Genomic DNA, 26,652 nt, shown 5'->3' on the forward strand with positions numbered 1-26,652 from the left:
CCAGGGTGTTAACTTTGCAGAAAGCACTGACTTAAGACTAGCTGCCTCCATAGTTTTCTACAGATGTTGGTCAAAGCAACACTAGCTCCTAACCAGAGGGGAGAAGTGGCCTCAGTTTTCGAAGGTAATTGATGCTGCTGAAAAACCTCCCTGTTGGACACTGCAGAGTACAGGCTCGCTCCTCCCAGGCAACACACCAGGGACTGGGAAATGGACTTCCTATGGGATTTTTCTTGATCAGTTACTGCTGAAGTATGTCTGCTGCACTGCTGAATACTCTCTGGTTGCATGGTTCAAAGAGATACTGTCTTCCTATGGCACCAGACACCACGCTTTTCCTTTTAGTAACAGATATGCTCGTTGATTAAACTTCTGTAAAGATCCTGGGTTTCAGCCAAAACTCAACGGAGCTAATGGGATTTTTTTCCTATTAAATGAATTTTGGATTTCCTCATCCACTTTTCAGTTCAGAGCTGTAATCCCTTGACTTTTTTACTTTGGCTCCTCACAAAATTATTTAACAGCTCCCCCCTATAAAGTTTAGATTACACTGTCATAGTTTTCAATGCTATACTAAAGACTAGGTTAGCACTCCCAATATGAACCCAGGATTTCAATAAATTTAGGATTTTTAATTTGACCTGCAATTTTATGCAAACTGAATTTGGACCTGGGAACAATTTTTCAGTTTTGTCACCCACTTGCTAGGTAAAGTCAATCAATCTTTTTAATGGATTTTCTTTTTCAAACTGGACAATTCAGAACTATGTTTGCAAATACAGCCTGGGCATGAATGCTAAATGAAATCAAAGCTCACTGTTATGCAAGCAAACTAATGGCAAGGGATGTTACTCCCAAGGAGGCAAAAGGAAATAACATTAGAAAAGCCACTGGGAGTGAGAAATCCCTGTGTTACGCACAACCTCCTTCTCTCCGGTGTACGGAGAAGCAAAGTCAAAGCGCCTATGGAACTCAAAGGTGCCAAAATGCAATGGACAGACTCCAAGCAGTATCAGGTTCAACAAAGCTTTGATGAAGGCTGCAATGTTCATCCACTTGGCGTTGGAGGCACAAGCCTCACTTCCAGAACCTTCCTGCCATCTGACAGGAGATACGGATGAATGCCGTGACCAACTACTAATGAGAACCAAAAGGGCCAAATGCCATTCTGGGTAACACCAGTGTAAATCCAGCATAAACGTATCAAAGTTAGTGACAGTGATACCAGATTTGCACCAGGCGCCACAAACTGCCCTTCTGTCTCCAAACACAATTTTGAATCTTCCTATAGGGCAAAGATCTGTAGGAAGGTCCCAAATACGGAGTCTTGCTTGGCTCTGCTCAGAAAGCCCGAGCGACTCCATTATAAAGGGAGAGTTCAATTTCCACAGGAGGAGTTAAAGCTCTTTCATGGTAGCCTCAGTGTGAGTAACACCTCCAAAATGAAACTGGGGGCTAAATCCCAGACAGGCAACACAGTGCTGCAGCATGCACAAGCTGGGGGTGTACTGAGATGGGCTCTGGGAACATGTGATCACCTCCTACTGTGTGTTCCATCAGAGACATATGATCCATGACCAAATGGCCAGTGAACACTCATAGATACACCCATGTATTTGTCTTCTACTGCCAGAGGTCACACACAACACAGACCACTACAGACCTGCACGTTAGAGTTTCGAACAGATAATGGCTGAAGCGTTTGGAATAAATCTTCAGGTCTGAGAGCATGCCAGGCCACCTGTGGCCAGAGGAAAAGCATATCCTGGCAACTTTTAAACTGATTTCCCAGATCTTGCTGTACAAATGAAGTGAGAGATTTACTTGAGCATTTGCACTAGGAGATGTAATGAGTAGATTCATTTGGGGACAATTCCCATGTTTAACAAGTTAATCCTTTCAGCTCTTCGAAATGGTCAGATCAGCCAGTTTCAAAAAGCCTTATAGTGCACTTCTGCACACTGTGAACGGGAATGCTCTTTGGGAGCATGAAGCAGGTACAATGAGGCTCATGCTGGAGCCTGCAAGTCCCAAAAGCCTGTCCAGCACTGATGACACGTGAAGTATAAAAGCCTCCAGAGTCCTGGGAGTGTCTGGAGAGAAGAGCTTGATATACACCTCTCCAGGAGAGCTGATCCTGGGATCTTCCCCAGGAGGTACTAAAATGGATGCAGTAACCAGCAAGATCAAAAGCAAGAAGTGGTACACAAAGACCCACTACCCCTGGCAGTATCTGCAGGTCCAGGACCACATTGTCTGTCCTGCTATTGTTCCATTTGTAACAAGCCACCTACACTGCAATTTACTCGGAGCTGCTCCTACCCAATCTAATGCTCTTCTGTGTCAGGTAACAGGAAAAGCCTACAAAATGATCTGCTGGTGGTTCAAGGTAAACATGCCTAATGAGAACTAAGTTGTAAGAAGGTACAAAGGTTTCTAGTCATTGGCAGCTGAGATCATGAAATCCAGCAAGTCATTACAACCATGTGGCTTGTGTTGGTCTTGACAGGCTCAAACCCACAGTCTTCAGAATGCCACTTCTGCCATTTCCCGACCCAAGCTGTACAGCCACTGCGTCTCCATCACAGCCATCACCCCACCACCCAAGAAATGAAGCTGCTGTCGGACACTGGATGCCATGATCTGAGGATGAAAGCAGCACAACTTCTAGTCAAAAGGGATTTTAGCTGGAACAGGAATACAGCAAGGACCGCTGCCAAAATGTTTCAGCATATGACACGAGTGGATTTGTCCCATTTATACTAGCAGTGTTCAAGTCTGCTCTCCATGGACACAGTCAAGTCTTAGTCAGAGATGGAGCATGGAAAGAGGAGGGAAACCAATGGTGAAGTCCAACACAGAGCCTAAGATGATGACTTAACATCTCAACTGTTCCAAACAATGAGAACAGTAGGTGGATCTCCATTCCCCCTTTCCCCAAATACATTTCCCCTCCTTCCCCAGAAACCCATAGGCAGGGTCTGTATAAAGTGCAATACGTCTGCTGTAGAGGGTTTCTGATTCACTGTCCCTCTTTTTAAAGTATAGCCACAGCCCTGAGACAGATTGATGTGAAGAGCCACAGTGAAGTCAGTGTGACTACATGCAAGAACATTATATCATGAGCATGCCTATTATTTATAATGAAATTAAGCTGGCCAAGATAATTAGTGCTATTAATATCTGCACAATGATGAACACAGTATGACTAGATAAATAGCCGGAATTATTTCTTGTCTGAAAAATCCTCACATTTGACTAGTAAGGTGAACCCCAATACAAACAGAGAGGATAAACAATTCGGTATGAAGTGTTACTGTTGTTTTTAATTATCTAATACCTATATATCAGGTGCTGAAGAGGCAGAACTACTTGTGCTAGCGTCCAGGGTGCTTTGACAACATGGTCCATGCCACAGTTTGCTGGTAGTATTTTAACATGAAAAACAGCTGGGGGGAAGGGGGAATTGAGGCAAATTGAGACATTTTCACACTGCAGATTTTTCACATTCTTCCACAGAGCAAAAACATTCAGGCAAACTCTATAGTATCTGGCAGGACCCCACAACTCAACACACCAGGCTCCCTCGCCTTTTACCATGCCTGTCTAATATGACAGTACCGACTCCAGCTGAGCACAATAGGGCACAAAAAGAAGAGAAACAGTGACTTAGAGGCAGAGCTTCATCATGAACTTCAGCCTCTTCCATCGTCATCAACAGAAGGCACAATCTGAACCTCCTAGGGAGGACAAGGAGGTGGAATTTAATTTGCCTTCCTATGAGAAACTGAGAGCAGAACACTTCCACTTGACCTCTTTAACCTCCTAATCTCCCAGGACATTCACTGCGTACAACAGTACCAACGTAAAAGGATCTATAGATTCACTGTATTTCCTAAAGAGATGGTCACAACAATGGAAGCGTTTTTCAGATACACATCCATCTAATTTATTGAAACAATGGATTCAGGAGGAGTTGGCCTGAAAATTCAGTCTATGCAAACCTGTTTAGCTCAAAAGTATCACAGTGACAAAGTTCTGCCTCAGATAAAAATCTACAAGTATTGTTCTAAGTAATTTTCCATCTTTGCATCTTCCAGTTTCAAATTAAATAGTCTTGAAAGGAGCCATTTGTGCTGCTTTTTTTTTAAAGAGAAAACCAAATTCCTATTTAAAACCACACAGACAACATAAAAAATAGGATGTAAATTACACTACAGAAACTCAATTTTAAAATATTTTAAGGAAAAGATACAAACGCATAAATATCTAAAGACTAAGTCTATAAACACAAATCAATGAACCAATTTTTGCTTTCAGTATGGGCTAAGTACTGCAGCACATACAGAAGACAGTAAAAGCATGCACTCTTCAACAAACCCTGGAACATGCAGCTCAGCACTAAGTATTAAAGAAAGAGCCCAGATTTTTTTGAAGCTTTCATACTGAATTTCTGCCTTTATCTTTTTTTTTTCCTAATCTAAAAAAAGTCAAGATCTTAACATCGGGGTAATGTCGTTTATGTGTGCTTCTTAGAAACCATTACTGAAGCAGCTCTTGTTTCACAGTCTGTTTATCTTCAAACTTATATTTAGAAGTACATTGTAACAGGGTGAGCTGCTCCCAGGTTTATTTTTAATTCGAAGATACTGTCACAAACTATGTTTGTGTGTCACAGAATGTGAAAACTAACACTATATGCCAAGAAAGCTTAAGCACTACCAGTTACCAACAACCTGATAGCATTAGGTTGTTAGGTGATTACAGTTGCTGGTAACTTTGAACACAGACATGATTTAAAGTGAAGAATAAAACTATTGAAAAAAATTACATTTATCTTGCCAAGAAAATAAGTTACATTCTAAATTTGAACCAGCATGCTGGGAAACAAAGGCAGGGCTGTACCTAAAAAAGGAGAGTGTACTGAAAAGAGTATTATTAAGTGATTTACCTTGGCAACAGCTTTGCTTTCAGAATTATTGTTGGAATCCTTAATGCCATTTAATGAATCTCTTCTCTGTGGGCAAGGCTTCTTTTTGCGCGGTCTGCCTTTAAGATTCGGCGCTGAAAATTAATGGAGAACAATTTGAGCACATTGTCTTATACTGGATTCTTAACAGCTGAAAGCATAATAAATAATTCCACTACAATCAGTCACAGAAATGTACACATCTGTCTACAGTAAATGCTTATTACGAGATTCCCATCCTCCATGGGTTACATTACACTAAACGTTTCTATAGAATATCCCCCAAGGCTAATCTATTCTACTTTCACATAACTAATTAATATAAAGTCAAACACTTGTCTCCGAAGGACTCGGAGAGAAAGCACAAATATTTCTCCATGGTACAAAAAAGAACAAAATAGAATATTAATAGGTAATTTTGCATTAATCAGCCTGCTGCATTTATTATTTCTAATCTTCAAGTAAGAGTACTAACTACTCTTTCCAACTTCGGGAAACATCTGGTTTTGGAAATGCTCTGAAATACTGAAATTCCTTACAGCTCCAAGAAATGTTTATATATCCTGTCATTCTTGTCAAAGTTCTTCTAAGAAAGTTAAAAAAAACCCCAAAAAACTAAAAAATTACCCCCGAGTCCTGAAATGGATCAAAAAAACCCTTAACAACTAGTTCTGGAAGTTGACAAGTACTGAAATAAGTGATTGATTGTTTCATAAGGGTTACATACCACACATACAAATTAACATGAATCACTTTCAGTTTTGTCCAATTCTTAAGATAAAACAGCTCTGAAATAACACAGTGACTAAACCCTAACTGTGCTGAGCCATACACAGAATGGGATATGGCTCATCATAAAAAATATCAGACTCATCTTTCAATAGTGGTATTAAAATATAAATTATGATGACATATAGAAATAAAAGATTAAGCAGATGTTCGCTCATTATTGCGTGTCCTGCCTGTTTTCAGATTTAAAAATCAGCCTCTGACTACTATGGCAACATTTAAAATGATAAACAATCATTAACTAATGACTGCACCGAAGAAGATAATTTCCTTTAAACCTTTAATTTCTAGGTAACCATTGTTTTAATTACTTAAAGGGATGATTAGAACAATGTCAGAAATCTAAACACCACAAACCTCTTGAGTGCCTTCTAATTGTTTCTAATCTTACATTTGTCACAGTAAGCCAGTGGTTTCAGGACATTTTACATTTTAATTAGTTTGCAAACACAATAAAGGGTGCTAATTTGATTTTATAGTTTGAGTAACGGTGTCATATTTGGTCTGTTCAAAGAAAAAGAAAAGCTGTGGGTTTAAAACCAAAAGTCCAAAAGACACATCCTTTTTCTTTCCCCAGCACTGGCACACACACACACACACATATATATATACACACACGTACGTTCGTATGTGTGTAAGTCCATATTTGTGTTTATATAAATATATGTTTATCTCCCTATAGAAATATTTCCACCTATCTTCAGCGAAGCACATTCTGCTTATTGAAAAGTACTGCAGAAAGCAATCCTGAAATTGTCATCTGAGGCTAACATGCAAAATCAAACAAAGAGAGAAAGAAATTATTACCCATTCCAGTCGACAAACATCTGCCTGATTTATATCTGTACTCATGAATGCTACAGCATGTGACTGCACACTACGTCGCTGGAAGTCTCGACTTGGTGTGGATGTCAGTCTTACACAAAATGAACACTAAGAGTATTTGCTCCGTGCTTACAAATCCCCTCCCCCAGCCGCTCCATTACTCATATAAACAGAGACGAGCGACTCGGCGGGAGCGTAGGATGAGCTCCGAGGACTCCAGCGCCGGCTGCCAGACCGCCAGCCCCGGCCACGCCGCCCTGCCTTATTTATAAACCCCGCTCAACCCTCCGCTTTTGATGTCTTCCCGACGCTTACTGGTTTTTGCACACGACCTGGATGGGATGGACAGATCCTTGACCACGGTCAGTCCCAGCACTCACACCTTCTTTAAAAAGGTACTGAAGAAAACAGAAATGTTCCCTCAATTTACTACACCCTGGCACATGCGTTAAAACGTTAATCTTTGAATGAATGGATCCCCAACCCGGGTCCAGCCAACAGCTGGAGAGAGAGATGCGGTTCAGCTAGGATCACACAATGTGAATTACTTTTTTCTTTCTTTCTTTTTTTTTAATAAAGAAAGAAACTGGTTCAAGGCTCAATGTTTTCCAAACACACTTGCTATCCTGAGTTTTGGCACTGTATGTTGTATAGCACTATAAAGTACTCCTAATGTTTTGCTAAAAGCTTTAAAAGCAAGAAGGCATTTGTTCCTAAATTCCAGGTATATTGAGCTTGCATATAAACACTGTTTGAATTGGAGCCTTCCACAGCAGAACTGGCACAAACCCGCTATGAACAGGGTATTTGCATTCTCCCCGTGGCTCAGGAGCTGCAGCCGGGAAGGTCTGTCTGCGGCACACGAGGACCGTCCCACACGTGCCACAGTATGACTTTAAACCACTTCAAGCCATTCCAGATCAGCCGCACTACTAACAGGAAAGCAGCAATAGGAATTAGTACCAGGAGAGAAGGCCCTTGCCTCTAGTATCTACTCTGTAAAAGAAAACATGTGAAATAGTTCCAGTCACACTTGAAACAAAGCCATTATTAACATTTGCTCCCTAAGTCATTATAAATAAATGCATTATTGAAAGATTATTTATATTTCAGCTATATCAATTTTGGTCTCTTGAGCTAGGAAATATGACTAGGACCGAAGGAATAATTTACAAGTTACATACTTGTTTTAATTTTTTTTCATTTTTTTCTTTCATTTATGACATATTCATGAGCACACTGCAGATTTCTTGAATTTGTTACTCATAATTATTTTAAAGCCATTATACAAACATGTTGTGGCTTAGTCCCAGTCAGTTTTCCTGATGACATCGGTGTTCAGTATGTACTGGACAACTAAGTGAATATCCCATGGTTTTTTCTGCTTTCTGGTGGAGAGGACTTCTGGCATGACTACCTGAGAATATCTGAAACAACTCAATTTCTTCACGTGTTTGTGCATATGGTTTTCAAATTCATTTTCTGAAAGCATCTGTGGCAGTGAGACCTGATAACTGGTACATTCCCAGAAGGTAAAAACATAAGCAAAGCAAATTAAAGTAAAAAATTCAATAAATACGTACAGAAAAAAGTTTTTATTTATTTGTCACTTCTTTAGTATAAATGTCTGAAACAGGAGTATGAGAGGTAGGACATACTTCCAGTTTAAACACTTTCTTTCCTGTGTATTTGATGTTTGCTTTTGCCAATTTGCGTTTTTTTTTCCCCTTCCCTTCTTTTCTTTTCCCTCCTGATGTATCTGAAACAGGGGAAAACTCAGCTACTGAAATGTCCACTGGCACTCTTGGTGGGCTCCTGGGAACTTTCTTGCCTCTACATAACTGTGACTCAAAGGATCAATATTAGCACAGCATAGGTGCCCTGTAGACTCGAGGTTTGGGATGTAAATGAGAACATCCCCATGCCTGGGATCAGCAGGTGACAATGCCCCGGGAGAGCAGAGCTGCTGTTCAAGACAGGCAAGCATGAAAGGGCTGTCAGTAAAGACTTACACCCGGTACAACACAAATGGTCCAAACCTCCGAGTTCAGACCTCTGGAAGCGAAAGGGCGTTCATCCACTTGAAGCCCACTCACTGGTGCCTTGATGACTCAAGGAGCCTCTTCTTGACATTACAGCTTATCCCAAGTTTGCTAGTCATCAAAAGGGGCAAGTTCATTTAGAAAATGGCAACGCACAAGAAATTATCTTTCCTGCAAAATCTGCAGATGTGATAGCAATCTAGAGCCCAGCAGGGAAAGCCACTTCACCTGCTGAGTTCTGGCAAACATTTCAGGTATGACCAGGTAAAACAGAGACACCTGCAAAACGCACACAGTATGAGCTAACACTCCTTGTGTTAGGAGAGCAGGAGTGTTAGGAGCACAAAGTCACACTTCCCACCTTGGGCTGGTTGTCTTTCCCATACATGTCACCTTTGTGTCTGCTACCTTTATCCCTCAACAGGAGTTCAGAGAGATCATTTCAGCACTCCTTGGATGCCAGTTTTATATCAGCATGTTCGTTCCTTGTTTCCCTGATCAGGAGATCCAGCTGGTGTCATTTAAACAAGCCCGTGCCTCAGAGCCCACCAACCTGGCTCGCCTTGCAATGCAACCACCACCGCTTGCAATGCTGCCTACTGCTGCAGAGGATGCTGAGGCTGTAACAAGGAATCAAGCAAGAGTCCAAGATGGACAAAGATCTAATTCAAGCGCAAGCATTTGTAACCATGAAGAACAAAAGGTGTGCTTATTAGCTAGTATGCATGTGGTGTGGACTTTGTTTGTCAACTGACTACTACTTGGTGGTAAAAAGTCTTATGCTCCTGATTAAGTGAAAGAATACGAAATGGATATGTCATGAATATCAACAGTGTACACAGGCCATAATGACAACCGTATCTTAACAACTCTTCCCATTCTGGAATACATCTTATTGCCATCTTGGTTATGAATTCTCAGGGAAAAGAAAATTATTCATAGGACTCTGTCCAGAGACCAGAATGTTTTCTTGTTTGAAAGGGTCTCTGGGTGTTTTCTGGAAACCGGCAGTCACCCCAAATCACTAGGAGATTCCTGCTTGCTGTTTGACATGAGGGATCAGTATTTCTCGAAAGACCATGAAATGTTAACTTGTGATTGAGTGGGACACAAGGAGGCTGGGCAGGAGAAAAGAGAAAACGGAACAGCTTGTGCCTGTGCCGGTGGAGTGAGAGAGGGAGACGGGGAGCCAGAGAGGAGAGAGGCCGGAGGTGTGCCCCCAGCCAGCCCCTCCTGCGCCACGTGGCAGGAAAGGTCTCGTTTCCAATCATACACTTCCCACACCTTCCTGGGCCACGGCTGGCCACCCCACGCTGTGCCAGTCTCCAGCGTGCTACAGCAGTAGGGTGCAGGAGGCGGCAGCCACAATCCTCCTGTCGAGCTGTTCCTTCCCCTGCACATGGCTCTTCTAGAGGAAGGAGAGAAGTAATGCCCGCAGCTTTTTTGGTTTGGGTAGGGGGAACAACTTTTGCTGGCCACAGCCATGCTGAGCTCCTTCCCAACACCCCTTGGGCTGTCTAGAAACTCCTTCCCTACCTGCAGGAGAGCAAAAGGAGGAGCATACAGCCATGGTCTTCACAAGTGGGGAGTGAAAGGGAAGGTTAGGTGCAAAAGCTGCCACTGCCACCTCCTCTTGTGCAAATCCTTATTCACATGCACACCTGCCTTGAAAAAAAAACCAAAAGCATTTCGTTCCTAATGTAATGTAACTGCCCTCAGTCATCTGAAATTAAGATTTAGCCACTCTTTTCTTCTTCCTAGATGGAAACTTGCACCTTGCCTCCTCCTCCCCAAACCATGGCTAAGCTCTGCAATGCCAAAATACCAGCAATGCCCTATGTGTTTTTATTACAAACAGACACATCTGAGAGGTTAAATGCAAACCCTGTGTTATGCATGGTACAGGGAGTTAGATTATCTGTAAATGTAGATTGGCAAATCTTTGCTGATCAAAATGTACCCCAAGAAGAAGCTGACCTGGTGATCCTGAAGCCGAAAGCCTGTTCTTGTGAGCTGCCTACAGACCACCATAATTGAACAAGGACAATCCAGAGGCACCTGAGGCAGAGAATTAAAGACCAGGTGTCAGAGATAAGCTCAGCAGCAGGCTCTGACCCACAAAGCAAGACAGCCACACAGAAAAGAGAGAAGCTCAGGATTAATGCTGCTTAGACCAGCTAGATGCTTCCTCAAAGCTAGAGGTCCTCTCTGTTGATGAAACCATGAAACAGTATCATTGCTCAAAAATTATATCTTCCCCTCCAGCACTTTCATCAGCCTGTGCAAGCATCAGACTGTTGTAGGTGATCAGGAGAGGGCTACGCTGCCCACCCACTCAGAAAATTCACAAGGTTGCGGCCACTGCTCTCCTGCCACTACCACCCTCATCTCCTCAACTTTCAGGGACTCCATCTGCTCAGCTAGACGTGGGAAACGGGAGCATTTCCAAGCCTCACTGCCTAGTACAACTCCCAGCTCTCAGTTAAACCCAAGGATGGCAAGTTCTATGCAGGGGAAAGAGGAAGCACCTAAGAATGAGATCCATGGGAGCTGCTAAGGTCAGCCATGATTAAACACTACATATGGTGGAAAAGCATAGGGCACCACAAGAAGACAGCACCTCCACCAGTCACCTTCTTTACCTGCGTCCCCAGGAAGGGGAAGTTATTGATGGAGGTACCATCTCCCTCTTATTAAGTCAGCTATCAACTCAGCCTCACTTGAGCCATGTCCATGCAAAGAATGCAATGTACTATATATACACGGCCACCTCTAGATGCACAAGTAAGTCAAGAGACAATGGCTGTGGTTTTGGGATACTTAACTTTAGCGGGTTAGTTACAGTAGAATTATCTCTTTTTAGGAGTCTGATTATCGGTGGAAGTCCAACTGAGTTTAACCCTCCCCATAACACTGTTCTCTAGATGCACATATTTTGGCTGATGTAAAAGATGTGTTGTTATAGGGAGTGTTAAAAAAAAATAGTGGCCTTCACACAGCTGAGGTCAAGCTATCTTGGCACTTTGTCAAAATCAGTAGTGTAGCCAAGAGTTTTTAATGAGCCTGGAATGCATTACCTCATTTGTCATACCTGGATCACTTACTCATGCTGAGTCCAAAATAACCTTGGACCTTGTTGGCTGCTCAACAAACCATGTAAGTAAACAGTACTATACTCATGCCTAAAACATGTACCTTTTTCTTGCTTGCTCCACATTACTTAGTCTAGAGAACATCTAAGCAATTGTAATGCTCATGATCAAAGTTCTTGCCTTTTCCAGGTCTCTCTGATCTGCATAACTATTTCCTGATACGACTTTTTATTCTGGATTGCTAGTACTCCTGCTTCTCAGAAACACTTCAAAAGTGGGAGAAAAAAGGAGAAGGAGAAGCAGAAGGAGAAGGAAAAGGCAAAAGCAAAGGCAAAGGTGGCCATCAGCATATTTTGCTGAGGAATGTACAGGGATCACTCTTCAGCATTGCTAATATAGTTACAACTTACACAGCCAACCAGATTCTGGCTGCCTGTTGTTTTTGTGACTATGTTTCTGTCCTGTGCAAAGATGAAGGGAAACGAAGGAGCAACAGCATTTTTGCCAACTGCAAGAGTATGACAACACAAAAAAAACACCAACTGTGCTTGTAAAAATGTCCAGGGCCATGAGCAAAGAAGGGCCAGTGGAAGATCTGTGCCTGCATTTAGGGTGGGCCTACAGAGTCAGGTGAGCTCTAAACGTGAGAGGTGGGAGTGCACCAGAGGGAGGTAATCACAAAGCTGGAATTAAGATGGAGCACTGGAAGGTGCATGAAGTTAATAAACAGGGATGTACTGTGGTGCTGAATTTAGAACAGAGCGTGCTTGCATGAGTCAAGCTGCAGCACACCTGCTAAATGCATCAACAGTCTCTCCTCCCTTTAGGACACCTTGCAGAATGTCTCCTCGCAGAATCCTTCTGCACTGTGCCAGTCCGTCATAAGTCTTCCAGTTTTGTGCACACACGCACGAAAGCTGCGATACCAGCATGCTTTGCCCTAAGCTGCAAAACCATCAGTAGGTACAGAACAGACTAGAAGACTTTCCCTCTCAGGCAGGTGAAAATGGCAGGACATGTCAGATCACAGAGATATTAACGATTCAGGTGCCAAACAGAAGCTGGAGGTGGCATACGGAGGTGCCTGGTCATCAAAGTCAAGGTGAGAAGAATGGTCCCAGATCTCCAGAACCGACCATGCCTGCTGGCAGGTGGCAAATAGCTGGTTGCTGAGGACACCCCTAAAGCAGCCTGGCAGAAGTTAGCTCTTGGCTGAAAAACATGCTTACATGTTGCACCTTTTAAAATGTAATGAATAGAAAGTTAACAGTTTTAATGGTTTTAACACTTACCCCTCTAGGGGGCTTCTGGCATTCTGCAATATCTGAAAGTTAAGAAAAGCATATTGCTATATTTAAGCACAGTCTCAAAAACTGCTCAAAGGTTAGTTAATCTCGCATACTGTTCTGGAGTCCCAGCTGCTTCCCTGATTTCCTTGTCACCTCCATCTCTTTGTCTCCTTCACCTCATTCCCTTTTCTGCACCCTGAGTTCAGGATCTTACATTTCGTTTATTTTTCTTTCACCCCTCAAAGTTTATTTAAAAGCTTCTGCCTTCCTGGAAACAGGGTCTGAGAAGGAGGGCCTAGGGCTTTTATCGCCCAGGCTCACTGAGCAGAACTGGTGAAAAGAAACAAGTTGCAACCAACCTAGTAATGCATCAAAGGGTCAGAAATTCAAGTGCCTGGAAAATAAAGAAAAAGATCACACTACACTAGAAAAACCCAGACCTTTGTTTAGGAAACAACAGTATCAACTGAATTTGGGGACACTCTCTCCAGGATTGTAAGTACACCTGTGAAAGTCAGTGAGGAGCACCTACCAACAACTAATGCTCTCGCTGAGCTCTGGAGGTCACACAGCTTCTCCACAAACACACACCTCTTGCTCACTCAAGTGGCACATAAAACAATTTGAATGTTAAAACTGTTGTTATTAAACTTTCTTCTAAATGCAAACACTTGTTTATTCTGTTCTTTATAGCTGAACATGCCAGACCTGACCTGGAAACTGGAAACTCCAGAGGACAGCAGCGAACAACCTTGCAGGGAACACTAAGGACCCATGCTGCTTTCTAACCCACATGGAGAAAGAGCGAACTTGTGTAGCCATTTCTGAAAGTTTTGTTTTGGAAATGAGATATCCCATGCTCCATGTGGGGAAAATCAATTTGCTACCTCTCTAAAGAAAACATTCCTCATTTGGAAATAAGTGAAACAGACACTTCCTTGTGTGGATTAATGTGGAGACACATGACTTGCTGCAGACTGTTGTTTTGACCCCCCTCCTGACCAGACAATCTCTGAAAAAAGCAAAAAGGTGGTATTTTTCACGGATTACAGTTCAGACTAGCATTGCTTTTAATAGAAAAGTTAAAGGTATTGCAAATACCAGGTTGGCCAATTATGCCAAAAATTTAATGTTTTTCATTTCCATGGAAGATGAGGACAAGATTCAGGACGAGGCTCGGAGTCTCATTTTCTTCATTTCAGTATGATTGGAAGTTAAGACTTTTGCTTGATCTGGGCTTCTTTATGTCCTGCTGACTAATCTTGGTTTTAAAAAAAATGGAAAGAGTTTGGGGTTTTTTGGACAAAATCTATACATGTGTTAGAAATTATGAAGTGCAGTAAATTGAAATGGGAAGCTGAAGACTTCAGGGAAAAATCTATGCCTGACAAATATGTGACATTCAAATAGACTTTCAAGCAAATTAAAATAATAATAATAAAAAAATCCAGTGTAGGCCTATTACTGGATACAGATGACAGGATTGTTATTAATGATTCAAAAAGAGGCAGAGGTGTTTGGTAAATATTTGTTCCATATTTGCAAAGAAGCCAGATGATATGCTTGCAAAAGAATATAATTAAAACCAGTCAATTGACTTGGTTTTACAGAAACCAGATCTTAAAACAACAGAATAGAAAAACAAACAAAGCATCTTATTTGATACTTTGAAACTATAAGTTTGGTTAGAGAAACTAGCCGCATGCATAGAACTTACCTGCATTTCAATAAGACATCTGATTTAATACTAGATAACAGTTTGATTAAAAAACAGCACTACATAATTTTATTCAAGCATATATTAAATGGATTAAGAACGGGCTAAATGATAGAGCTAAAAGCAGGCATCAGTGGGGAATTTCCATCAAGTGAAAATATTTCTGGTGGGATTCCACAGGGGTTGCTTTAGCCTTGCTAGTATTCAACATTTTCATCAGTGAAATAAATACAAGGTCCCTGACAGTAACATTCACACTGACACCAGGACTGGCACAATGCTAACACTGAGTCACACAAACGAGTAATCAGAAGGAAAAATGGACCAGGCAAACACAATGCTCTTCAGCACAGCTCCAGCATGAAGGACTACAGGTCTCACTGACCAAGCCAAGGGTGACACTTCACAGGCCACTTCCCACTGGAAATTCAACATATCCTGATATGACGATGCTGCGGTCAAAGGGAGGTCTGCCTTCAAGGAGGAGGTCTGAATAACTCAAACTGTGCTGGGTTTGAACAAAAATGACTGAGAAGTGACTTCATCAGGTAATATGAGTACCTCAAAGGTGAGAAAAAGCTGGTACTCAGAAGCAAGGAAGCATAACCAGGCATGCCTAGGCACTGCAGTCCACATGTATGATCTAATGCCAGTGTAGAGAGGCACGCATATGACCAGCTTTCAGAAGACCCTTCAGGAAAAGCCTGAACCAGACACAAGCTGGTGTGCACAGTGCAGGAAGAAATGCATGCAATTTGAGAGTCTTTGACATGATATCAGACCGGAGCTCGGTGTCCCGCCTCAGCCACGACGAGGGCTGGGTCCAGGCTGCTGCTGGGAGAGCCTTGCCGCTGCGGGCGGCTGCAGCAGCCTGGCTGGCTGCACGGAGGAGGCGTCCAGCTGTCTGGCTGTGGTCCTTGCTCAAACAGCTGTTTCCCTTCTCCTTCAGAAAAAAGGTGGTGAACTGGATGAAAGCATTTGCCGGTAATTTTGGCCGATGAGCCTCTACTTGGGGTTCATACCAGATTAGATGACTCAGAAGTTCTTCTGGTGAGAAACTGCATGAGTATAGGATCAAATACAGTAAAGTACTGTGCTATGCAGGACGAGGAACATGAAGAGCTGTAGCCTTGATTCAGCAAAGTACATGCCTAACTTGTAAAGACCTGGAGCATTCGAAGACCTCTGATGACCTCACTGGGGCTATTCACATCTTTGAGGCTGAGCCTGTGTTAAGCATCGAACACGACCAGCCAGCATGAGACTCTCTGTCACTAACGGGAAAGAAGCATTCAAGCCCTGAACAAAGAAACCGTCATATCTCATCATGAACCACCACATGCTTGGGCAACATCACAGGATCAGACATGGGTTCATCAAGTTTCCCTTTCCCTCAGAAATCTGCAGTCAGTCTCCAGCCTCTAAGCCCTCTGCCCCGAAAGGTCACCTCCTGGGAAGCTGCACCCGGCCAACAGGGCCTTCACTTTCTGTAGGAGGGTCACAGCAATACCCAAGAAGTGCATGTCTGACTTCCCAGAATAGTCTGGGTTAAAAAACAGAAAAAAAAGTTTAAAAAAAAAAAAAAAAAAACAAAAGCGTGAGCAGGCACAAACGGATTATGTAATAGTCAAGACAAAAGCAGAGCAAACACGGCAGCAAGAAGTGAAAATACATGGCAAACACATGCAAGTCAGCCCAGCTCATAAAAGCTCATCAGAACACCCAAGGCAGACTTCGCATTAGAGGGCTTCAGAAAATAAAAGGCAAGTAAGAGCACAGCAAATCTTTCGGTGGCTTTCCTAGCAATATTTCCTTTTCTCTCCAGTAACAGCCAGTATTTGTGAAATTGCCGTCTAGCAGAGTCAGCAGTACCCAATGGAGACGTGACCTACATACCTCGGAAATACAATAGATACGTAGCCAGTCATGTAGATAGGCAGATGAGATGGGCTAATTGACTGGTAAGGATGGACACTGTGCATGAATCTAAAGAGGCTGAAATTCATGCAAGAAGCATAAAATGGATGGTTTCCCGAGACCTCGCTTTTGGGAATGGCAACAGCACATAGGAAGCTATGATCATCCAGTTGTGCACAACATGAAAATGACAACGACATTATTTAAATATCTTGCTTTTCTGATTTGTAACTGATTATGTAAGAAAGAAACATTTTTTTAATTGTAAGAATATTATAATTTTCTTTCATGTTTTTCCTTTACACTTTGATTACTGCAAAGTAATCAAAATTTGTTAGGCATAATCAACCTGTATGAAGATACTAGTAAAGTGACACACAGAAACGAAAGAGTAAGCTCCCGCCTTGATGCCTACATCCAGTGGCCACCACAACGAGGACTACACAATGCATTAGGTGGAGACATGAGCAGCAGCCGTATGTAGCCTAAACGCTGCTCCCATTCACATCTCTGGGTCATTACCGACTTCACCAGCAGCAGTTGACAAGGGCCTTGCCAGGCACCCCGTCGCAGCGCACGCAGCCGTAAGGAAGTTCAGGAATAACACCGCTTCTGCAGAGAGCTTGGGACAAAGCCCTCGCACCCCTGGGGACCTGCAAACACCTGACACAGTGCTTTAATGGTGGGGTACGGAGGTGACGCTGCTTTGCATTGCTGAGCAGAGAAAGGATCTGCACTTTTTCACTGGTAAAACGTAGTGGTGGTAACTCTGGTAACTTTGTCAGGTTGTGTACAAGTAGAAAGAGAATCTGTATCATCACCAAAACACCCCAAAAATGGTGGGCTTAAAGTCCTGGTGTAAGATCATGTGCCCAGGTTTAAACGAGTGCAAACTCCATGAACTCGGTGTAATCGTCCCAAACATCAACACAAACAGAATTGAGCCCATCCCTGCATTACAGCCCCAATAAATCTCTAGCACTCAGAAAAACCCAAATAAAACCAAGCTGTATTCATCAATTTATCTGAGCAGGGCAGGGTTTAAACTAAATATGGTGTCGGTTGTGCAATATTCTTTCGTAGTCAATACCAGTTCTTCGGAAATTATCTGAGTGAATTAAGTGGAGGGACTATTAAACAATTTACACACTTCCTTGTGTTTCAGATGTCTAATTATAGCCGTGTTTGTCTCTCCCCGCAGAACCGTTGTATACCACATGGTATGCATATTTCAGCATCCAGCATTATTAACTCATGACCGACTGTCAGTTGATCATTATCTAACACATGGGGTCTGCAAAAAAAGCCTTATTTGGGCAAAAGCAGGCTTCTGACCTGCTCCCACTGTATTTTCCCCCAGAAGAACTTCAGCTGGATTATTATTCGCTGTCAATGGAAACTCAGAGGTTACATATGTGAAATCTGCAGACAGGAAAATAAATCCTTACCGAGTTTAAACACTTAGTTGATATTAAAACCATCTCCAGCTCGGTTAGTTTAAAGAAAACTCTCAGTTGCCCTCTAGTGTCACCCGGCTGCCATACCAGGCAGCCCGCCCGCTGCTCGCCGCAGCCAAGGTCACAAAATTTAACCTGATTTCATGCGATGAGATTTACTAGACGCGTCATACGTCGTATAAAAGGGCGAGGGGGGATGCTTTTCCCTCCTGGAAATTTCAGGGCTTGGGCCCCTGGAAGCTCAGAGCTTGCATGATGTTTACCGCCGTAATTGCGGCGCATGACACAAGGGTTTTATGAGCGAGAATCTCTGAAATCACTCTGTGTGCTGCACTCCATAAAGTTCATTCATAACTAAAAATAGACTAATGTACAAACTGATTTAGCATTATACTGAAGCTAAGGAACATAGGGAGCCTGCAGAATTCCCTAATATGGAAGAGAAGCTGAGTTTTCAAAAGCAGCAGTTTATTTGTTTCTGAAAATGGACAACATATGTAAAAGATTTAATATACAGAACCAGGTGTATATATAGCATAGATCTTCATATGTGCCCATTTTCATTCTATATAAAGACTTTATACAGCCTGAAACTATAAATTTAATAATAGATTACTAAATTAAGTCTGCACAATCACTTCATAAAAAAAATCATTTCAATTTAAAATACAGCTGTAGGGGTTTGGACAATTTCCTGCATAATAGAGGCCCATCCCTGAAATGTAAATAACACCGGTATTAAAACAAGTCAATCAGGCACATCAGGAAAAAAAAGGTACATGAAAACATAAATGCGTTTTCCAGTCTATCCTAAGTAAGGATGCCAAGCCTTTATTTTCTTCGAATGCTGCTTTGATAAATCACTACTGCTTCAGCAGGCTCTTTTTTTTTTTCCAAATGTCCTGTTTTTCCTAAGAGAAATCCAGGGCTGATTAAGCCTTAACATTTTGAATACACCAAACCATGAGGGTTTTGCAATAAGAATTATGCACTTTTCCTGTGTACCGTCAGCATTCTTAAAATATTGTTACTATAAAATTAAACAGCGTACTCTTCAGAAACACAAGACATTGCCTGCTCTTGTTTTTTCAACTGCAATTGTGCAATTTTAAAATTCTCTTCTTTCTCAATGCCTCTTCCCCAAACAAATACCTTTGATAGTTTTAAGATTACAAAAACAAGTTAGACTTTTTTTTTTTTTAAACTTACAGGCCACCTGTAATATTATTGACTGATTACACAGTAAAAATGACAAACATTACTTTATTTGGTATATATCCTAAGTTAATTATACGTCTTTCTCTTCTTAATTTGACAAGACTGAAATATCACAAGAAGTACATATGGCAATTCAGAAAATATAATCAGGGAAAAGGCGAAATGAACATTTGAAAAGACAAATGATTTGATTTGCATAAACAGATATTTGTAAGGCACTGGCTTTCTCTACCGCCTGAATCACACCTTCCACTTGCTCTCGCTCTCACAGCGTAGCTCACAAACGCAGTAATTGCCCTTTCTGCCGCAAAGTGTTGCCCTTGTTGGCAACAGGAGGCTTTTGCTGGCAGCACCCAGCGATGCTGTGGGACACTGTGAAGAGGAGACACAGCACAGCAAGGAAGCAGCACGGGGGGTGCCAGGACCCCCTGTCCAGGGACCATGACCCAGTGGCTTCAGCTGCACGCGCTGCCCCAGCATCCCCACTTTTCAAGGGAAGGCTGTCTCTCAGCTTCAGCCTAAGCCAGGGCCCCAAAATACTGAAATTGCTACTCAAATAATAAAAGGGGTATTACAGTCCTATTTGACAGGGCTTGGTCAGGGTTATGCTATTTGCTCTATGCTCCTAGTGACTGAACCCTGGCTCTCAAGTCACCAGAAGCTTGTAAGGTTTCCGAGCCTGGCTCCCAAGCCAGCGGGACATAACAAGCCCAGCAGTGGGGCACAGGGGCTGGGAAGTAACTTAAATACTGACCCGTAAAAGGCCATTGCAAGAGGGATGCAACTGACTGCTGAGCCCAGCATCATCCAGCTGTGTCGGGGCTCACCTGCTCCCAGACCCCTAACTCAGGGGAGGGGTGGGACGCCTGGCAAGCCACTGTCTCCCTTGCCTGGTCTCTTGGGCTGTGCCTTTCTTTAGTTCTGCACAATACCTGATGTGCGTTGTGGGATTAAGCTGCTGGAAGACTGTGGGAGGTTCAGAAAGCTCAAAAAACTTCTTTTCTCTGCCTCATGAAATACACAGCAAGAACTTTATTGACTAATCCCAGTCAGCCCCCTCCTCCTGATAGCATCTGGAAGGGCTTTCACATTGTACGGGAATCCTTATCTTCATTTCCAATAAAGGGATTGCTCCACTCCCAGATTCACCCACCCTGCCTGCTGCCGGATCTAGGTTTTTCCTAGAAGCCTCACCACCACCCATGACCTGACGCTGCTTTGTTTAGGAAACCTGACAAAGTGACATGAGTGGGCAAACCTTCTGTATATCTAATTTTAAACAGATAAAAGTACACCAAGACAAATCAGCACCTCTCCTGGACTTCCAAGTACACCATTAAGTAGACTTGGACTTCAACTAAAGTGAATATGAAGATTCATTGTCCCAAGAGATAAATATTGACTGAGGAAAAGCAAAGGTCAAATTGGTCAATATTTACTCAAGAAACTCTAAATCTTGGTGCAGTGTAACATACACTCTGAATGTCTTCATCACCTAACTCTAGAGATCTTTTCATTATGACTAAGGATTTAAAAAGTATCATCTTCCCCCCTCTAAAATTCATATTTTTAAAAAAAGAGACTAACACACACACTGCAAATAGGAAGTTTTCCATGCCTATGGCCTCAGAAAAAGGAGAAGTGTTACTTTGCAAATGTTGTCTGTCCAGCCTGCATGCCAAAACTCAGTAGCCCTGACCTCTGAAGACATGAACAATAAAAACTTTCTGACTCACCACATGACAGTATTTCAGACTACCATGAACAGGAATTTCTTCTTTGGTAAGGACTAATGCACTCCCTTCTCCCTCTGTCTCAAATATCTGTAAATTAAGGCTGAAATTTTATCTCAGGCTTCTATTTCACATATGGAATTACCCTGAGACAATGTCAATCAAGAGCTTTGGTGGAGTTATAGTCCTATTATTTACTGTGGCAAGTATATTAGTCCTATTATCTATCTAAGGTTTCAAGCTTACTGCTTGATTTCTGAAGGCTTTCTACCGTGCTATTTTTGTCTGAAGCCACAGCGCTACGGACTCTTCTTTCCACAGAACAGCACTATTAAAAACAAAAATTCCAGGAAATTTACAAAAGCTGATTTTTCTGAGGATGCATGAGGAAGGAAGACACACAAATCCTCTGGAGTTTCAACGAGGTTATTCTTCAAACTCCCCACGGCACCTTCACATGACCACTCAACGACCAGGAAGGTACCAACCCTCCTATTCCTCTGTTCATTCAAAAGGTTTAGCATGGCAGGTGAACTCCTGTTTCTAACCTTTATCTTCACTAAACAGTCAAACATAGCACAGATTTGTTGCAATCACCATGGAGATCACTTGGTTTCAAATTAGGCACAAACTGTTTGTTTCCTGTGCTATTTTTATTGTGTTTTGAGCCTATAAGGCTCCTCCCACCCTGCCTGTTCTTTATCTTTACTGGCAAATGAGAAAATCTTATTCTATTGGGAAGTTAAATCCTAGCCACCGCCGCTCCCGAACGCAGGGGGGAGATGGCAGTGGTCCCCCTTCTCAATTGCTTCCCTTTGCTGGTTGGCAACCAAAAAGTCTGCACGAGGTCAGACTCCGCAGATGAGATGACACAGAACATGCAAGTGAAGTCCCTGTCAGATGGAAGGAAAAGGTGAGCCTTGCTCTACACAATTTTGTAGTTAGGCTTACTAGGGATGGAAGAATTAATTTATTCTCTTCAAGAGGGAATAATAGGTAGGTTTCAGTCTCACACCTCCAATGGCATGAATGAACCACCACGAGTGAGTGAAATGGCATTATCCTGGCATCACAAAGAGGGACAGGGATGGGACCGTGTGGCAAAGGGGGGCAAAAGGCGAGCACCTGGCATGAGGAACTGAGGAACAGAAGGACTGAAGCAATGGGGAGCGGGGGAAGCCAGACTTCAGTGCTGGTTGGATTACACGCAGAAAGCAAATAAATCCAGCACCACGAAGCCAGGTGCAAGCGTCTCTCTTCCACCGGCGACATCTGGGCTACTGCAGCCAGAGGCTACTGAGCACCCTCTCGCCATGGAAAGGCTGTCCTGCACCTCCGAAAGCATGGAGTTGTTATTTGACTCCCAAAGACGTGAAGCCTCTAACAGAAGTTCCTTTGGAGGCGCAGAAAAAGACACAAGGACCGATAGTGCTGAATGTAGGTTTCCCACAGCCCAAGTCAATGGGCTCCCTGTGCCAAAAATGCAGCAGGCGGGGGTGTGACAGTCCCAAAGATGCATATGCCAAACGCAAGCCTTTCCCACAGTTTTGTGACAGGTACATCACTTCCTTTAAAACAGCATCAAGTCTCCACTAAAACATCCCTCTGCTTCTGGAATCATATGCAATCCATAATGTGGAACTTAAGTTTACATTCAAAGACCAATTAAAAAAAAAAAATCAATGAAATGCTTTTATGAAACTAGAGATTGATCTGCAGCTTAAAACTTCCAGTAATGTAATATTTTAGAAGTTTAATAAATAATGCTTTTATCTTGATTGCAAAATAATACCCTGCCATGAAAACAGAGAGCAGAGGTAGGAAACTGTTCAACAAGAATTAAAATGTCACACTTTGCACAGAACGGAGCATTACAATCATTGGTGAAACACATTTTTCAAACTTGTTAACACAAAATTAACAATTACATACATCACTTAATTCTATAAGTGCATATCTCTCGAAGTACCCATTAGCTAACCATGCCTAGTTCAGTTTTAATATACATGCAGGCTTTGCAGCACAGGGGGATGTAACTACGCGAGCACTGGCACAGTAAACCCTGAAATGGCAAGTGCTATTAAATTGAGATGCAATCACGTTGAAAGGGAAACATTAACAAACAGCAGACAATTGAGAAGAAAATACAGGGCGCTTGTGTTCTAATACATGTGCTTCAAAACCTTATATAACTATTCATTGTCTAGTTCATCTGGCCAGGGGCCCAGTTTGCTCTATGCTATGCTATACTAATTTTATAATAACAAACTGTTACACGAGCTTTATGCAGTCATGCATACGAAGAGGTTGTGGAAGACATTACATTTGATTATCTTCTCAGCAAAAATACCATCTTGAAATTAAACATAGCCTGGTAGAACTACATATGAATTTAAAAAAAATAAAAAGAAAACAAATGCAAGTATATCATTAAAAACAAAACAAAACAAAAAATCCTTTCAAAAAGGCTCTTTTCCTCCGCTGAATATCACCTCCACATTATGCATGACAGATGAATACCACTAATCCCATAATACAATGCAAGAATCTGCATGTTCCCGGACTATGTTTGTTTGAAGACAATCAGCGATTTTTGGAAAAGCATGCTTTTTTTTTTTTTTTCCTAAATACACCTTCTTAGTGTAAAAACAAGGCAAAATGATTTACAAAGCCAAAAGGAATGCGTGAAATAACTGGGGCTTAAAAACCCTTTATGTTATTTGTTGCTTTAGCATGAACCAACATGAACCACTGAGATGCTTCAGTTAAGTTTTATTTGTACCACAAAACATTTTGTAGGATAGCAGTTGGAAAACATGGTGATGAGAGAGACGGGGCACAAAAGCATATACAAAAGCATATAACAGCATATACAGATCAGACGCGATCCAGAAAAGTCATTTCATATTCCACACTTGTCTGTGGAATTGTCTGAGAATTTTCTGCTGAACATTATTTCCAGGTTTATCACAGCGGTTCAAAACTGGCTATATTTAGTCACTGACCAGTGCCAGAAAGCACTACCAGACTATAGGATCATGGCATATTTTAAGTTTGATATCTCATCAACCATCAAGGCCAGAAATAAATGCCTTTTATAATCAGAAAGAGTAAAAGCCTCAGACCTCCAAGACATAGAAGATATTTTTTTCAGCTCTAAGTCATGAAATATCAACCTCAAAAATCACATTATTCTGACTCCGATTGTGCATGTGCTACTTCCCAACCACCCCCTACATGTTAAAATGTTGAAATAGAAATATCTAATCTAAAAAACCCCACTAAAGCTAGTGAACCAATGTTTTATGTGGGGGCCCTGAGGCACTTCCATATGCAAATACTACCAACACATACCAAAAGCAAAGAGTCCGCAGTCAAGTGGCCCTGAAGTTGATGGGTGTAGAGGCAAACCCCCAAAAGCTTTAATGCCAGATTCTGATCTACATCACATCACTGTCAATCCCAAGTAATTGACTCCTGTGGATTTACATGAGTGGAAAGGAGATCATAATCTTGTTCTTAACCTTTACCTTTGAAGTAGAGATGGTCATAAATCAGATTTTCTATCCAACAGGAAAATGCCAGAATTTTATAATTTTCTTCGAACTGGGACAGGCAGTCAAAAAGTTCGGAGCAACACTACTGGGCAATGTTCAGGCTCTTTAATTTTAACGTGTCTAAAGAAAAGAAACCAACTGAAAACACTTCTACAGATCAAACCTCTTTTGTTTCAAATGGTTTTGACGTTGAACTGCGTCCCACTGAACCATGGGTCCCAGGGCCCTGTGCTTCTGTGCCTCACCATGTTGAGCACCAAGCACCCTGAGCCACTGCGATGCTACGATCACTGAGGAGACTGGAGCAGCACCAGACCTCGTCCAGAGAAAGGGGTGGGCACAGAACGTGGCCACACTGGCATTGCTGTGGCAGAGTTGTACCCGACAGTGTCAATTCAAAATAATAAAATTCAGTCCTTCCAACCCTACGCCAAACATTTCTTTTCAATCTTTCTGATGGGGAAGAAAAAAAAAAAAAAAGGAAAAAAGACCAAAATCCAAACAAACACATAGTGGCTGTGGGCTGTTACTGCAGAAAAGATTTCCATTTCATTCAAATGGGATCTTGCAATGACAAAAATAGCATCAAGGACTTGAAGAGTGAGAAAACCTCCTGTAAGGTAAAAGTTATGCCACAATTAAAATGCAAAATGAGAAGCGGGAACCAGGCAGCCATGCAAGAGAAGGGCTGGAGCCAAGCCCCACACAAGGGGTTTGCCTGGCACTTAGACCCACGCCGGGAAATCTCCACTGAAGGAAGCAGGAACTTTACCTTTTCTCTAGCTGCAGGTGGAATACAACACAAGGTGGCAAAACTTTCCTCAGCCATTAAGGAGGGTTTGTTGACTTTCTATAGTTTGTTTTAACCATTGTTATACTGTTTTGGTCTAGAATCCCAAAACTAAGAAAGCCCAACCAACAGCAACCTCCTGCAACTGCATCGGGCTGCATTACTCATCTCATCTCTGCACCTGACTGATGGGCAAGTTGCAGCTTGTATTGGCTACTTCAGGATTGTCCAATTTTCATGGATATTCATGCTTAGACCCAAACAGTCAGCGCAGTCCTGATGCCTTCTCCAGCTCACCTGAAACGGGAGCTGATGTTTCTGCTCATTCATCTCTGCTTCCTTTGCTCTCCCGAATATTTCTGATGGTTGCTAGGCAACTATTGTTGAATACATGCATGAGGCATTAATTGTCTGAGCACTTTAAAAGAGGAAAATTCTTTAAAACTGAGGACATTGCCATACCAAAAATAGGATATTTCCTTTATGAAGGGCAACACTTGTGGCTGGGAATGTTGATGGCTGCAGTATGTCAGAGGCTAGATGAGTCACCAAGATTACTCACATGCAGCGCAGCACAAAAGAAGCGTCTTACGAGACCTGACTTTATAATAAAGTTTTATTTTAAATGAAGTGCTTCAGATCTAGTTTTATCTTCTGACTGCTGTCATTGGGATATCACGATCCACATTCTCATTAAATTAATGGTGTTGGGTCCAGCCACTGTTACAGAGAGTGTTATAACTTACTGAGTGTATCAATTCACTACCTTCTAAACCCAAAATGGCACTGGCAAGTACTCCTCTTTGCTACACTTCAAAGAGATACTGTAGTCTCACTGCTGATCCTAAGTGCTCTGTGCTCCTTACCCGTAAATGTGGATTTCATTTTATAGGGTCTTTTTTTCCAAAATACATTCCAATGTCATGATCAAGCTCTAAAGACAGTAAACACAGACTTCCATAAATTGACTTAAACTTCTAAACTAAACAACTGCAAGGATTTGCAGCTAGGTAATTTTTGTGTTGTTTTTGTTTTATAACAAACCCATATCTACCGTAACTAAACATTCACAATGTACATGTATATTCATCTTAATTATAGGCTGCCTTTCAAAACAACCAACACCAAAAAAACCCTGAAGAACCATCATTTTTTTGGCAAATCAGTCAAATGATTATGGTTCATTGCAAAATCAGGATGCTATAAAAGAATGAGGGCAACTGTACTGCTAATTTTGAACATGGTATTCTGAGCTAA

General features: G+C 42.0%; 1 protein-coding gene across 1 annotated transcript in view; it reads right to left on the minus strand.

Moving 5' to 3' along the window:
• ARID5B (AT rich interactive domain 5B (MRF1-like)) overlaps positions 1-26,652 on the minus strand; it is a 106,309-nt gene that overhangs the window by 30,799 nt on the left and 48,858 nt on the right. The window contains exon 3 of the mRNA XM_010287844.1: positions 4,952-5,064. Coding sequence (XP_010286146.1) covers positions 4,952-5,064 — 113 coding nt within the window. The remainder of the gene's footprint in view (positions 1-4,951; positions 5,065-26,652) is intronic.

Source organism: Phaethon lepturus, unplaced genomic scaffold, assembly GCF_000687285.1.
Source record: "Phaethon lepturus isolate BGI_N335 unplaced genomic scaffold, ASM68728v1 scaffold32535, whole genome shotgun sequence".
Classification (NCBI taxonomy): domain Eukaryota; kingdom Metazoa; phylum Chordata; class Aves; order Phaethontiformes; family Phaethontidae; genus Phaethon; species Phaethon lepturus.